The 16,526-nt window shown below is 38.0% G+C and overlaps 1 protein-coding gene across 1 annotated transcript in view; it reads right to left on the reverse strand.

The window, feature by feature from the left end:
* Nucleotides 1-5,392, reverse strand: part of ERBB4 (erb-b2 receptor tyrosine kinase 4) — a gene marked incomplete at its 5' end in the record, with an annotated part of 501,305 nt that extends 495,913 nt beyond the window's left edge. Inside the window, 2 exons of the mRNA XM_039367010.1 lie at nucleotides 3,026-3,212; nucleotides 5,344-5,392. Of these exons, the coding sequence (XP_039222944.1) occupies nucleotides 3,026-3,212; nucleotides 5,344-5,392 (236 nt within the window). The remainder of the gene's footprint in view (nucleotides 1-3,025; nucleotides 3,213-5,343) is intronic.
* Between the last annotated feature and the right edge of the window lie 11,134 nt (nucleotides 5,393-16,526).

A 16,526-nucleotide genomic window follows, 5' to 3' on the forward strand; every position in this document is an offset into this window, starting at 1 on the left:
TGCAAATTCGGCCTTCTGCAATCTTAATCCATGGTGTACGTTCAGGGTTTAGAAAAAGCCATTGCCAAAATTAAACAGAGTATTGGTCTTAAATTTATAAAGCAATACAATTAGATCATTTCAGCTTAATAAAGCCCTTATCATGATGCCATATGTTATTCCCCAAAATCTTTAGAACATTTTCTCAGTTGCATCTGGAAGGGAATTTACTTTGGCAAGATTTGACACCCTACTCTCAAAAGTGACAATAACAAGAATGCCTCCAAGTATGCTGAGCGTGTGTCAGAGAGAGACACCTCCCCATACTGCATCTGGTTTCTAATGATAATATCCTCAAATATTACTATATTCTTAGGGTTAGGCCAGCTCCCTTTCAGAAATTGAATGAATCAGCATACATTAATAAAACAAAATGGTAAAAAGCATCTCAGACAGATGGTTATCTGGCCTGTTCTTGAGCACATCCATCACCTCTGGACTACTACCGGTCACACTGTTGAACTGCTCTTAATGCTAAGATTGTCTTTTTCCCTAACACATAGTTGAAATTTGACTTCCAGTAATTTACAAACTTTATTTCATGTCTTGTTCTTTGGGGGGGGGGAGAAGCCAAGTTGCCACCTTCTTCTATGTGACAGCATCAGATATGTGAATAATATCACTGTATCACCCCTTGGTTTTTCTCTTATCAAAGCTAAACATTTTCAACTCCTTCAGTGTGTCTTTGTAGGAATTTGTTTCTAGTCTTATTTTATCTTTGATGCCCTTCTGTTAACCTCTTATATTTTCTGTGAATTCTTTTCAAATTATGTGCTAAAAAGAGGGCACAATGCTTGAATGGAATAATTACTTCCTCTAATTTGGAAACCTGCTGATGCAACCAAAAACAATGTGTTTGTTTATAGCCAGATCATACTTATGTTACTGACTTATATTCAATTAGTAATCAATGCCTATAGTACTCAAATTTCTTTTTCACAAAGATTGTTACCCAGTCAAGTATTCAGCATTTTATACAGAAACATTGATAAGAATTCTTGGGTATGTTTTTCAAATAAGTTATCAGACCATTTAATTGTCAGGCCATGTAATTCACATCTAATTAGCTTGCTAATTAGGTTGGCATGGGATGTCTTATCAAATACTTTGCTGAAATGAGAAAGTGTACAATATTTCTGAAATGTACTAAGGAAGACATCCAATCAGAACATGAGATAAGGTTTGTCTGGCAATATTTGTTCTTTAGAAATTTATGCTGCTTTTTGATTATCACCAAATTGCTTTCACAATACTTACAAATGATGAAATCATTTATAATCTTCCTGGGTTTCAATTACATATTGACTACAGTAATCTATATCTGAAAATTCCCCCATTTCCCCTTGTGTTCATAGGGAGGTTTATCCTTCTCCAGTCATGGTCACCTATTTCCCAAGATATAAGCATTCAGCCAAACCATAAGCAATCTAGTTATCCCCGGAAAAGCAATTTATCTGGCCCAGGTGACTTCACTTATTAAAAACAGTAATCCCTGACTATGTTTTCTATGAGTTTCAAGCTGCAGTCTTGTACCTTCTTGAGGTTCATAGTTATCTATTGGACTACTGCTGTCTTTTGAAGACTGAATCCAAACAGAAGTTAAGTAAGTAGTCTAATCCTTCTGGTTCCTCTTCTTGTACCTTTTCTTGTTTAGTCAGACATTCTCTACCTCACTCCCCCCCCCCCCCAAAAAAATATGTTTTAGAGTTCTGGTCAGCTAGATCAGCTCACTTGTTTTGGGATAATTTTATTTTCAATGCTAAAACTGGGTCACACAGCTAATTAGTAACTCCCTGGAGTGCCATTAAAGCCTAAACATCTCAAGGTATAACAGAAAGACACCTTGGTCAGATGTTGGTAGGCGTGTCCATCTCATGTCAAATTATGGCTCTGGAGACTGCGTTTTAAAAATGATTCCATCCTTTCTATGCAATCTACACTGTCAACACAGAATTACTATGTTTGCTACAGATATAATTTGCAACAATGAACTTACAAGGGTTCCAAAGAGCAAAACATTTCTTCAGATAAACTAATACTCTATTCTATGTGCCTTCTTCATTCTCAGCACTGAAGTACTTGCTACTATTTCTAAGTGATGAGAAGAAAGCAGTCCTATTAGTTTGTGTCTTCAAAATTGACACTAGGTGGTAGCTTTAATAAAGTATTCTAGAATTACAAAGAGAGAGAGAATGACAATTTCATTGTTGGAAAGCTAACATTGATACCTGTTTTTTGTACAGGATAGTTATCCTTTAAAAGTTGTCATTTGTCTTAAAGCCCATCTGTTAAATAAGCAGAACATAGCAGCTGTTCACAAGTTCTAAATAAGATACCATGTAGAAGTATATGTGTGTATGGTAACTGATTATTTCAGAAATCTGCCAATCTGGTCCTACATACAATCAGTTCCATTTAGTTTCCATGCCTTTAATAGTATCAATTTCTAAATGAGTCAAAAATATTGACTATTTGTTTAGAACATATCTAGATGAGAGGCTTTGTGGCATTGCTGTGTTGATACAGGTTATGCCAAGCATGTGGCAGATAACTTATATTGCAGCTGCTCACAATATCAGTAATAAATATGGTAACAAATGTGGGGAAGGGAAACTGATAACCTCCAGATGTTATTAAACTACCATTTCCAGGAGTCCTGAATCACAACCCATGATCACAGATGCTTAGATACATACTTGAGCAATTTCTAGAGTGGCACAGATTCTTCACCACTGATAAAAATATTTACATATAAGATAAACAACTGACAGTTGTCAAATTACAACCTGTCAGCATTGTGATTGAGGAATCAGATGCTTTAGCACAAAAGGAGAACACCTGATATTTATGCTTATTTATTCTGTTCCCTTTTGTTTTATTTTGTAGATCAAAACAGATCAGTCCTTTGATATTATTTCCAAGATCTGCAAACTACTGGTCAACAGGATCAAGCTATTCTCTCATAATCTGTTTGTTTCTCCCTTACCAGTCAAGTTTTTCAGCCCAAGCTGCCTCAGTCCAAAACCCCCGTCTTTTTTGTAATTGAGGAAGATGGCCAATGCAGAGCGATCTTCATACAGTTTTGTTCCACGAATGATCCGCAGATTTTCCAAAGGAAGGTATTCAAATTGATTCAGAGCTACCAAGACATAGCCAGTCACTTCTCTGATAGACTGCAAAAAACAAACAGAGATTTGATTATATACTAAAGTATTCTCAACTAACTCATCAATTTCTAATTTACAAAGTTTCTCAAACAATATACACAAATCACTTATTTATTTTCATTTAAAAGTGAATGACATTTATAAAAGTCCAGCTATCACAAGCAACTCATAAAGTCAGCATTCACTTCATACTTAAAAGCAAGGAAGAAATGCAATTTCAGAAAGGCTGTGACTCACATCGTCTCCTGTGTACAGTACTTCAGATGATGGGAGGACACAAAGCAATCCTCCAAATCAAAGGTAGAAATATGTTTTTAATAAATAATTTTGTATTGCTCACATAATTATACATGACATTATTTGGCACTTTGGTATCGCTTCAAGGAACAACTGCAGAATAACATCAAGTACAGACACAACATGGATAAATAATACACATAGCATTCAGGTGCATCCATATTTTCAGATCTTTATTCCAAAATAAAAGGTAAGACATTTTTGTTTAAGGCACAATTAAACTCTGCTCAATTCTTCACTATTAACTCTATGCCCCAAAATATGTTTCCAAATATGGTAAACAATTTATAGAGTGGGGGCTATAAAATAAATTTTGTAAAACCTCCTTCCCATGAATGAAACTGTTTGATCATACTCTAATAGAATCTTGTATAATGTGTGGTCTGACATACTTATTTCTTGGTGTAGAGAGGGAAAAAATTTTTATACAAATTCATTATTGGTATGGCGCAGGAAGCAGGAGTTTTCCTCTGTTCACAGAAATAGTTTATGAAGGCCTACTTGTGTCCAGGAGCCTCTTTGCAGGAGTCAAGAACAGCAACCTTTGTTGTGTGGCAGTCATCTTCAATGAGGTGAATCTGCTCACATCAGAATCAGGCCTAGTGCCTGATCACAAGGCTGATGAATCTGGGGCAGGTGTATTAGTAGGCTAGCAAGGATAATGTGGAACCCATCTTGGCACAAGAAAGTTCTACCCAGGCAACTTCTGGCTCAAAACCCAGGCAGTAAGAGCTATGGGCATGCTAATGCATCCACAATGCATTCCTAGATTCTTTCAACTAATGGCAGTGATGGGAGACTGGTAGATTCCAGCATAGTGCCAAACATTCTTGGAGTACCCATTTGTACACCCATTCACTTCAATTGCAGATAAAAAAGTGATCAATTTGAGAAAACAACTAGGATGATAACAAGAGATCTTGTCTTAAAACCAGGAAGTAAAGATATCAATGCTCTACTTTCTCTCTCATACACACATGTACACATCGGGGTATTGCTTTGGGGAAAGGAGCAAGAAAGAGTTTTCCCAGAAGAAAAGCTTCATTTGTCCTGTAGCTCAGAGCTCAAACACAATTTGCAATTGGTAGATGTTGCATCAGGAGAACAACCTTTTTTCTACTGCCATGGCAGGTTGACACACTACCTTCATTTGCAGTGAGAGACACATTCTCCTGCTGGCCAAATGTGCCAGAAATGCTGCTACTGTGCTTTCATGCACCTGCCTGCTCCACAAAGAAAATCCAATAGATATAGACTATATAGATATAGGAAGGCCATTCTGCTGTCCTTCCCTGCACACTATTTCTGGATGCAGAGTGAGAAAAGATGGGCTGTCAGCAAATGCATCTAGCCGGTGGGCAAGCAAAGAGTTGAAGGTGCCTCTGCTTTTAGGAAGATAGATATGATAAATATGGTTATCACTCTTAGTAGTTCCAACAATGATCAAACTTTAGGTGTGCAAGCCTAATTTGGCTGGACTGTTGCCAGTATACATTCTCTTTACCTGGACAAACCAATAATAACTTGTACAGGTAGAGTGGGAATGAGTGTAATTGTCCCCTTAAATTTGGTTACAATAAGCCAGGAAGGTGCAACCCATAGCATGAGAACCTCACTCAAGGGGATAGGGCTTCCAAAGTTTTGATTGGTTAAATCACAGGTCGGCAACCTGCGGCTCTGGAGCCACATGCGGCTCTTTGAGCCTTCCCCTGTGGCTCCCAGCCTCCTCTGCCTTTACAGAGAGAGAGAGACAGAGAGAGGAAATTGCGCTTCCCTGCTTCAATCTGTGTGTGTGTTTGTGTGTGTGTGTGTGTATGTGTGTAAAAGAGAGTGCACTCACAGTGTTCTCTGAGGAGCTGAAAAGCTTACTGGGCGGAGCTCCTCCCTTTGCTGCGTCTCTGCAGGAAGCAGGAAGCAGGAAAGGCAGGAGAGAGCTAGCTAGCCCAGCTAGGCTGACTCAGGAATTCTGGGAGTTGAAGTCCATGAGTCATAAAAGAGACGAGGTTGCCTACCCCTGATCTTGTTGGACAACAGCTTGAAGCTTGCCAGGTGAGCAGCAGATATGAGAGGGGGGGAGAAAGAAAGAGAGAGAGGGAGGGAAAGAGAGAGAGAGAGAGAGAGAGAGAGAAAGAAAGAGAGTGGGGGAAGAGGAGTGGTAGACCAAGGGCAGATAGAGAGGGAGGGAGAGAGACAGAGAGAGAGAGAGAGACCCTTTTGACATCTAAAATGAAGATAACACTGCATATATCTTTTTTTAACCTGTGTGTGTGTGTGTGTGTGTGTGTGTGTGTGTATACACACATACATACATACATACACACACACACACACACACACACACACAAATACCCACACACACACAAACACACACACCTATAATAAAGGTAAAAAAGGATATATGCAGTGTTATCTTCATTTTAGATATCAAAAGGGTTTTGCGGCTCCCAGTGTTTTGTTTTTGGTGGGAAACGGGTCCAAGTGGCTCTTTAAGTGTTTTGGGTTGCCTACCCCTGGGTTAAATCATATTTTAAATACTATTGCTGCCAAACATCATTAGAAGAGAGGCATTACTCTTCCATCCTGAGAATTTCAAGAACTAGAACATGCAATTAGAACAACAGAGATCTTGCTATAATTGTATGTATTATACTTTTCCTCTTTAAGGAAAGCTTTGGAATACAATTCTGAAATGCTTTCTGGGGAATAAATATAATTGGACACTGGGAGTATTATCTCTGAGTAAATAGGTATTTGATTTGCTCTTGGGTTTTTTTTTTAATGTTATTTTAATCATATTACATACAATCTCTTATTTTCAATTTACACTCCTAGATTTACCTTATTTTTTCACAATATACGTGTGCTGGACAGAATGGTTGATCCTGACAGAAGTACAAAGATGCTATATGGAAGACAAGTAAAGTCTGCCTGCCATGTTATAATGCATCCCATTCTGTTTTGCTAACTTTCTTTATTATTTCTACTTTCACATTACATGGGTACTCTATATACAAATCTTTTGTAACCATTGATCAGCTTTATGATATTTCAGAAATACACTACAGTTCATTGACAATATACTAAAATTCACTGCCATTAAATAATAATTCAGTAGTAAAAAAGGGGACCATAAACAGGAAGCCATTTCTAACAAGTAACAAGTAAACACTTGGTAGAAGAAAGATGATTTCACTGACTTCCTACTAAGATTAACATAGCTGAAAGTGGTAATGATTAATATGAACACGTATGAAGTGGGATCTACACATTACTTTTTGTTGGTTTGGAATGCTAGTGAACTTCCTAGAGATACATATTTGGATATACACATTTAAATATCAAAGATAAGCAAATTCTGATTGCTGCCAAAGACCTGTTTTGCTCTAATAACTCTTCCTCATGTATTACTAATCCACAGCACGACGATGTCTCATTAATTCTATATGTTAGGTCTTCATGATATCACCTTCATCTCATCCCTTGTCCATTGCAAAGGTAGCATGCACTGAAAGTGATAAATTCAGATTAAAAAAAGAATTCTTCTTCCCAGCTAAAGTGTTGCTGACAAAGTATGAACAAGGATCTATACCAGGATCATTTGATGTGCTGTGCTGTGATGCAATGAGAGGCTACCTTCTGCCCAGCAAAAGTTTTGTTGTATGAACACGTGTTGTATGAAGAAGTGTAGACCCTCCAAAATTGCTGCAGGCAGCTCCCTGCCCCTCCTAGACTCTAGCCACACTACTAAGACCACACTTGGAATATTGCATCCAGTTTTTATATCATGATTTTGATCACCATGATATAAAAAAGATGTTGAGACTCTGGAAAGAGTGCAGAGAAAACCAACAGAGATGATTAGTGGGCTAAGGTGACACGATAGCCATATTCCAATATTTGAGGGGCTCCCACAAAGAAGAAGGAGTCAACCATTTTCCAAAACAGGAAAGGCAGGACAAGAAGCAAAGAAGCAAACTAATCAAGGAGAGAAGCAATCTAGAACTAAGGAGAAATGTCCTGACAGTAACAACTAGTGGAACAGCTTGCCTTCAGAATTATGGGTACTCTTATCACTGGAAGCTTTTAAGAAGAGATTGGACAGCCATTTGTCTGAAATGGTATAAGTTCTCGTACTTGAGCAGGGGGCTGGACTAGAAGATCTCCAAGGTCCCTTCCAACTCTGATGTTCTATTATTCTGTTAACTGCAGGCTATTTTCCTTTTGAGAACTAAGAGCTCAGCACATTGCTTTAATGGACAGAATGCATCTCTTCTCCCAGGAAGGGGGACTTTAACTAGGGTGGCCTTTAACCAGGGTGGGCAGTAAAGCAGGCTTTTCCAGCTAAAAGACTTCCCCAGGGCACGGGTCTTCAGCTTTACTGCTGCAATTGCTCATTCAGGGGAAGGGTGGGTAGGTTTGGCACACATGCACAAGCTCATGATCAGCTAGCTTGGACTCAAGTTTTCCCAGATTTTTTATTTTAATAAAGTAAAGGCAACTATTGGTGGCTGCATCTTCCTTCCCACGTAGTTTCCATTTCCCCCTGCTAGGTGAAAAAAACCACTATTGATCATCTTCTTAATGTTGGATGAGTGGAGCTGGGTATCGGGAGCTTAAGAATCAGAGACTTTGCATTCTTCCTTCTCCAGAAGCTATTACAGCCCTGTTGACAGTTTAACAACTATACTGAAAACAAAATAAATGCTCTTATTAGATTGCCTACTGTTGGGCTACAAAACAGTCTCCCCCCTGCTGCTTATCCATTCCTGTCTTTAAAAGAGGGGCCTCATTTAGACTGGTCTAACATTGCTTGACATTGTTGGTGAATTTATGTTAATAAAAAAGGCTGCATCAGATCTGAGATTGTGTGAAAGAGACCAATGGATAGGCAGAAACAAAAACAGCCTTAGAGGAACAGCGCCCATCACTTTAATATAGGATCAGCTAAAACCAAAGTTAGGTGGCCTCAGCTGTGCACTGAGGAGGCAACAAGGGCCAAGTACCCAGAATGATTAAGCAGGGCATTGCCAAGCTGTTAGGGCCAATGTGTAGATGAGCCCTTACTTTACCCCAAAACAGTCACCAGTCTTCAGAGTCCTCATTTCTGACATCCACTGCAGATGTCAAAGCTTTTGGAATGGAGCATCTCTGATTCCACCCGCCCCCCTTAACTAGCCAGTGAAGGAAAGGAATGAGCTGCTTTTGAGAGAAGCAACTACTCTGTATTTCCAGCCTGTGGTTAGCATAGCCTAGTAGTTTTTGAGGTTGCCATGCCAGGCTAATCCCCAGCTAGAAGAGAAAAGGAGCTCTCACAGGATCCTATTATAGAATGCAAGAACCACAGTCCTGTTCAATAGGTTCTTCTCTAATTATCTTTGCAACAGGGCTCTTCCACCTAGCTGCCCTAAATTGCTGCATCCAGTGAAGGATCTAGCAGGAAACTAGGTTAACTGACCTGATTGACCTGTCTTGGCAATGAGCAAAAGGGAAAATACAATTAGGCTTTCAAGATTCTGTTACTTTAGCCTTTATCAATAAAGCACAGTTCCATCATTTTTTAATATTTTCATTAGTTTTTTTACAATACAGTAGAAGTATAGAAATGAAAAGAAAAAGAAAAAAGATAGGAAATATCTTCCTTCCCATCAGTCATCAAAGAAGAATTGTCAGTCATAGAAACTCCAAGGTAGGAGAATTCAGGTCAGAAGTGCAGGAGGAAGCAAAGAAAGCATCAAATAATCACCATGTCAAGTGTATGTATATATACATGTATTGAATTTAGAGAGCTGCCCAATTCCATAAGACTTTGGACAGTGTACTGTACAGCATTAAAAGTAGTAGAAACCAAAATAATAAAAAAGAACAGAACATTGTCTCAAATCTGATGTGACATTAGAGTCCCATTGGAGGAGTCACCACATGAATCATCAGGATCCTGACTCATATGTAATCCAGGATGCATGCAACAACTATATATGCACAAGAGCTTTCTTCCACATACCTTCTGAATGAGTCAGTGGGAGATAGAGATTAGACAACAGCTAAAAGATCACCATGGGCATCATTTGGGGAGGGGGGAAGAGACAAAACTCAAACATGTAATACATCCTTTCCAATCCCTCCATAGTTGTCAATTTTGCCTTCTAGTAGGGAAATGTCATAGCTTCTGATAGTCAGCAACTCCATGACTTGCCATGGCCATGCAAAGGAGGCATGATTAGGCAGGCAGATCTAAGGCTCCAGATGCAATTCAAGAACTGGCAAATGATACCTGTGTGGATCAGTATCAGGTTATACTTTCCCATTGTAAGTCACCCAGAGTCACTGTATCAGTGAGGTAGGTGACAGAGAAATTTAATAAATAAGCAAACATTCCTTTGGTAGGTTGGTGATAGTAACAACGAATAGACTAGACTAGACTAGACTAGACTAGACTAGACTAGACTAGACTAGACTAGACTAGACTAGACTAGGACCATGGAGGTCTTCTAGTCTAGCCCTGATTTTTTTAGGGAGGAGTCACATATCTAGAAGCATTTTTCAAAATCACTTGCAATTGCTGGAAATCCATTTCTCTATGAAATTTATTTCCATCTTATTTTTTTCCCTCTGCTATTGCCTAAGCCATTTCAAAGAAAGGTCTTACCTGATGTGAGAAACTGGAGCGTTGATTTCCTGGTGTCCTTTAGCTTCCTTTAGTACATCTGGTTTTGCTCCCCTTACATTTCTCACTGCCTGATTTGTTTTTATTTATAACCAAACACTGAGAATGAAAGGGAAGAAAAGCTTTGTGCATGCAGCTTCCTACTCTCTTTGAGATCAATGTCCTTCTTTATCCTTATTCTTTTTCCATGTGCACAAAAAGGGACTATGGAACTTTTAGTTGTAGAGAGAACACGTCACACAGGGAAGCCTAAATCTTTCTCACTCAAATAATAGGCTTTAGAATTAACTCCCTAGATTCATTCTGTTCAAATGAAGTGCTGCTTCTGAATCTGTTTCCAGATGACCTCATAATGGAGCCGCCTTTTCATCTAATCTTCCAGCAAACTTATTATTTTTATTCCTTGAAAATAGGGCTGCTGTCTGAAGTAGGGACCCTGGTTGTCTGGATTCCTTGGCTCTCCGGGCTTGGTATGGTGTATACTTTTTAGCCTCCTTTTAGTCTCAATCTGTGAAAGGTGTGCCTAAGACCACATGAAAGAAAAATGAATGCTAGAGACCATCCCATAAATTCTTGGCAGAGGAGATTTTGGAATAAGGAGTTTTCTGGTTTGCAGAACAATTTCAGCCACTGTAAAACAAAAACATCCCCATCTGTTCTTTTTCAGGTATTGCTTAACTGCTACAAGTGAATCCAAGAGGGACTATTTACAAACTTGGAAAAAATCAATAGAAAGATTAACCCAGAGGAATGACAAAAGAATTCTTGCTATGCAAACCATGGCATGCCTCAGTATTAATAAGCTCTGTGCACACTAATCCTGGAGCATAATGGATGCTAAAAACTGCACTAAATTCTTAGGAGGATTGTTGAAATATTATAAGCATCCACTTAATGTATATGAATATCAAAGTTAGTTAGCAGATCAAAGTGGAATTTATTCACTGAATTAGGTTTATCAGAATGCTAGAGTTACACTAAAACCTCTGAGTCTCTAGAAATAATAAACAATAAAACATGGATCTATTCTTCCTGATGTAACAAATATGTCTTTTCTCTCTCTCTCATACACACACACACACTCACTCTCTCTCACAGACACATGCAATGCAATGCACACAACACATGGACAGACACACTTGTCTCAGTAATTATGGAAGTTATGGCAGTTTCAGACTAGTCTCAAAATATGCAACAGACAATAATGAAATTGAAAAAAAATAAGCTTTATTCAAAGAACTAATACTGCAATCATAAAAACATGAGAATGGAACATTCCAAAGAATGCATAATATTTGACATTATTCTCCAAGCTAACACCTGTGATGTTAATGCATCAGTTTTAATAGATGAAATAAATAAATTTACTTTTGCTCTCAGTGGTTTTGGTTCAGGTGGAAAAAAGAATCATAGAATTATATGGCTAGAAGGGCCTTTGGAAGTCTTTTACTCCAGCCCCCTACCCAAGGGGTATCATCCCAGACAAATGAACATCCAATCTTTTCTTGAAAACCTCAGGAGTTTTAGAGAATAAGTCCCTCGTGTACCAGAAGACAGATGTCATGTCACCCATAATTCTTCTCTCCGTTAGACTAGACATACCTATTTCCCTTAACTGTTTCTCATATGAATTGTCATGCAGACCTTTATCATCTTAGTTGCTCTTCTCTGTACTGTTTTTAGGATCTCAGCATCTTTTTTGTATTCTGGTGACCAGAATTGGATGCAGTACTCCAAACGTAGCCTCATTAGTGCAGTATAAAGCAATGCTATATTTTCTCATGATCTTGAAACCAACCCTTTGTTAATGCGACCCAGGACTGCATTAGCTTTTTAAACAGCAGAAGCACACTGCTGGCTCATACTTATATGATGAGCCACCAGGGTACCTAGATCCCTCTTGCAGTTACTACTATTGAGCCAGGTGTCACCTATTCTATATGTGTGCATTTGATTTTTCCTGCCTAGGTGCAGGAACTTACTTTTCTCAGCATTGAACTGCATCTTGTTAACTAGAGCCCACCAAACACTGAAAACTACTTGATGGCACATGGTCAGATCAAACCAAAAGTCTTATTTTTAACATACACACAATCAGGATCCTGTGTCCCTCCTCCCAAATTATTTATTTTTATTTAAAAGATTTGTATAGCCATCCCTGTTAGGGCACAACTCAGGTGGGTCCACTTCACTGGAAAATTTGGCCCCACTGGTACCAATTCTTCATTTTCCCTTGAAATAACTTAGTACTACAAGCTCAAGATCCCCCTGAGGGTGATACTTGTAGAAGGCTAGCTCCATTTTGGGCATACTGGGGATATGATAATTCCCCTATGATTTAGTAAATGACAATGTGCAAAGGTATCAAATTATGTGCTGCTAAAGAAATCTGAACCTTACAGAATCTGTTTCACTTATAATCAGATATAGTTCACCCACTGCTCTGTAGAAACAAGTATCCCAGCCTCTGTTCTCCGCTTTCCAGTTTCAAGGAGCCACCTAATTTCCCCTAACCCTTGATGAGAGTGTGGTTGGAGAAGGAAGGTATACAGGTGGAAACCTACAACAGAAGACACGCATTCACGCTATCAATGGGTGCAGAGATCCTCAAGATAAACTGAATTTTCTTTAAATAAAGATATGCAGTACCTGACTATAATCAGACCAATGATAAAGTTTACTGATTTAATCAAACTTAGATCTGTAAACATTTACACATGTACTTTCCTCATTAAAACACGCTTTGCCAAGACATTGGCTAGGAGCACTGGGAGAAGTCTGGCACAAAAAAGCAATTTAATTCCTTTATTGGCTTCATTCAGTTTTATCCGGAGACTTGTTACTGGGCAGATTCAGATCCTCACCAATTATTAAATATGCTTAGGTGCTGGATAAATGTGTTCTGTGCTTTGCTGTGGTTATCATACTCTTTCAGCATAGCTTACTTCCCCTTGTGGATTCCTGCTCCATTTGCATGCCTGGCCTCATTTTCTGATTTACAGCAAATAGTTCAATGAGATCACATAGATGGCTCTACTTCTGCCTGGTGTACAACAGGGCTACCCTCTGTCTTAATGTTCATAAGGCTTACGCTTTGATACACATAAACAGTGGAAACATTTGATCTTCATCAAAAGAGGGTTCTTTTGGCTTATTGGCTAGTTATGGTTTGCAAACAACTCAGGAAAAAAAATATCTGGCTGAAATAGTTTCCTTAAACCTCTTGTCTAAAGAATGTGTTACCCTGATCAGCCCCTTTCAGCAACAGTTTTAAAGTACATTTAAAGTTCCTTTCAGTAGGATACCCCCAAATACAAAAAGCTTGAATGTTAAGGATCAGTTCAAATTTTCTTTGTTGTTATTTTTCACACCCACAACAGTTATAATAATGAAAGTTTAAAAACTCTAAACTATAATCAATTTTATTTGATTACTAATAAAACAACATCAATAAGGTACAAATGAAGATACCATGTTTTTTGTTGTTTTGCTATTTGTTGTCAACAACCAAATGAAATAATTACAAATGACAGAAACTTTGTCTTCTGTTTAAAATAACAGATCAATGGACAATTATAAAAGTGAAGTTTCTCATGAAATCCACAGGAGGCTACAAAAATAAATCAAAGAAAGATAGACTTTTGGCTAACATGCCAAATGGGAAGTGAGATCAATTTCTGGCTCTACAAAACCTCTAGTACATTTCACAATTTCATTCAGCTGCAGAAGTATTGATTTAGACCAGCTTACACATTACACTAAACACACATCTTTTGTCCTGAAAAGCAACTACCCATTTAACTCCATACAACAGTATTGTTGGGAAGGGGAGACAGAAAAGGCCTTTGGGGAAAAGTGTTATCCTGGCACCAGTTCCAATCAGACTGTAAGTTTCTAAGCTTTTTTTTTTTTTTTTTTAAAGGCACTTGGAGTGTAGTTTTCTCTGCCAAACCAATGTTTGCCACTCATGCTTAAATATGAACTGGGCTCCTTTGGGAACAGAAAACTCTACATCACATCCAGTTCTGTTTTGCCTGTACCTCAGGCCTTCCTCAATTCTGTTTCAGGTGCATGTTATTCCATGAGTTCAAAAATGCAGGAAAACCATATTTATTTTCATATGCAGCTTCCCTAAATATATATTGTATGTTATTCTTAAGTTGAAACTGCATGACACAATCTAAAGAAGTTCAGGAGCTTCTTTAAGTAACTATTGTACATCCAATCTACAAAGTAGTCCAGGAAATAAGAGTTTGGGTCAATTTTCTTGGTAAGAGATAATTATGCTGCACCCACACTTTCCTCTCTAGTGTAATCAAACATGTATTTCCTAAATGTTTGTGTCTGTACTGAACACAAAATATTTTACCTGCTACATAAAATGTAATATTTATGATAATGTGAAATACTGAAATTTTATATCAGATCTGTTTTTTTAAATAATAGAACTAAAAATAATTGAAGATACAACACATATTGCACACACTGGTTACCTTAGGGAAAAACCAATCTCTGTTTTGATTCCCTCATTGTGCTCAGATTCACTCTGTGCTCTATTCTTTTTTTCTTTAATATTACTCTAACTAGGTGTATTTCTAAAATTAATTTCACAACTGCGCATTCAGTTTGCTGCAACATTTATTTATATTGAAGGGACAAAATGAGTGTCATATAGACTGCCCTGAGTTCTCAAAAGAAAAGACAGAATATAAATACAATGAATAATAAATAAATTTGTATCTTTTCCCTTCTCTATAAATTATTCATAGGGAGATTCACCTGGTCCTCTAATATGTGCAATCAAGTGCAATTCTAAATAAAGACATTAGAAACTGTGAAATATAACATTCTCTGTCAACAGAAGTTGAAAGTAAAATGAATATATATCAATCTGTCTCTTTCTTTATACACAAAACAACATGCTAAAGTCTCAAACTATTTATGGCTTTCTGGTTTAAAATTCTGAACTGCATCCTGATAGGGTAAGGAAAAAAGCATATGTTTAAAGAAAGCATGTTCCAACAAACAATCTGCCAAGACATTATGAATCAGTTGTAATTTCCCAAAACTTTCAATGGCAGCACCACATGAAAGGCAGTACAGTAATCTAATCTGGAAGTTACCATAGATCAGATCACGCTGCTTGATTTTTCTGCTCCTAGGGGAGGATATATTTGGCACGTCAACTACAATTAGGCATTTCCATCATTAGGGAGCTTAAATAAAAAAAAAATAAACCTATCATTTATTCTATTCTTCCAATAGCTCCAGAAGAAGCAGAAATCCAATTATTCTGCAATATTCAACTGAAGTTAAAAAGAAGAATAATCACCTTAAACCACAATATAAAACATTCCTATCATTTATTCAAGCAATTATTTATTCAAGAATCCCTGTCATTTGTTCAAGGCAATTTTTCAAGCAATGAGTGGAAAATCATTAGGAGGTATACCAAATAGTCAATTTTCAAATGAGGCCAAAATTTGTACAGGAAAAAAATTGATCCTCAGCACAAGCCCACATATGAAAGCTACAAAAAATAATCCCATTCTTCTGCTTCACCTTCCAGAGATACCATAGGAACCAGAGTTCTTCAAAATTATTTTTATTTTTTATTTATTTATCAAACTTAGAGACTACCCATCTCATGGTGATTCCGGGCAGTGCATAATTAAAAACATAGAAAAGTACAAACCATATAAAATATTATCTCTCAGTAAAAAGAGGCAGTTAAAGCAGAGATAGAATAATTAAAATTAAAAAGGGGGGATGGCCTTCAAGGTGCTAACCAACCCCAAGATTCTGTACTTCTCTGCAACCTCTCTCTGAGTTGGCAGAGGCAAATCTTCAAATTCTTCTGAAACATCAGGAGAGTGAGGGCTGTCCACTTCTGGGGGGAGGATATTCCAAAGACCAGGGGTGATGACAGAGAAGTCTCGCTTCCTGAACCCCACCAATCAAGTTTCTTTAATTGACGGGGTCCATAACATAAGTTTTCTGCCTGACCAAATGGGATAATTTAATGGGGGAAGATGGTTCTGCAGGTAACCTTCCCCCATGCCATTTAGGTCTTTAAAGCTGGTAACCAACACTTTGAATTGCAATTGGAAGCAAACTGGTGCCCAATGCCCAAACTGGTGCACTTACAACACAGCAGAAGTGTTGTAAGTGCCATCTTTGGGGCACACAAAATTGCTCAAACAGCAGCATTCTGTAGCAGCTGAAGCTTCTGAATACTCTTCAAGGGTTGCCCCATGTAGAGCACATTGCAATAGTCCAAGCAGATGATGATCATGGCATGAATGACAGAAAGATGGGCCTCCCTGTGGCAGAAAGGGCATAAACTGGTGAACAGCATA

Source organism: Crotalus tigris, unplaced genomic scaffold (genome assembly GCF_016545835.1).
Source record: "Crotalus tigris isolate CLP2741 ecotype Arizona unplaced genomic scaffold, ASM1654583v1 scf7180000020523.1239640, whole genome shotgun sequence".
Taxonomy (NCBI): Eukaryota; Metazoa; Chordata; class Lepidosauria; order Squamata; family Viperidae; genus Crotalus; species Crotalus tigris.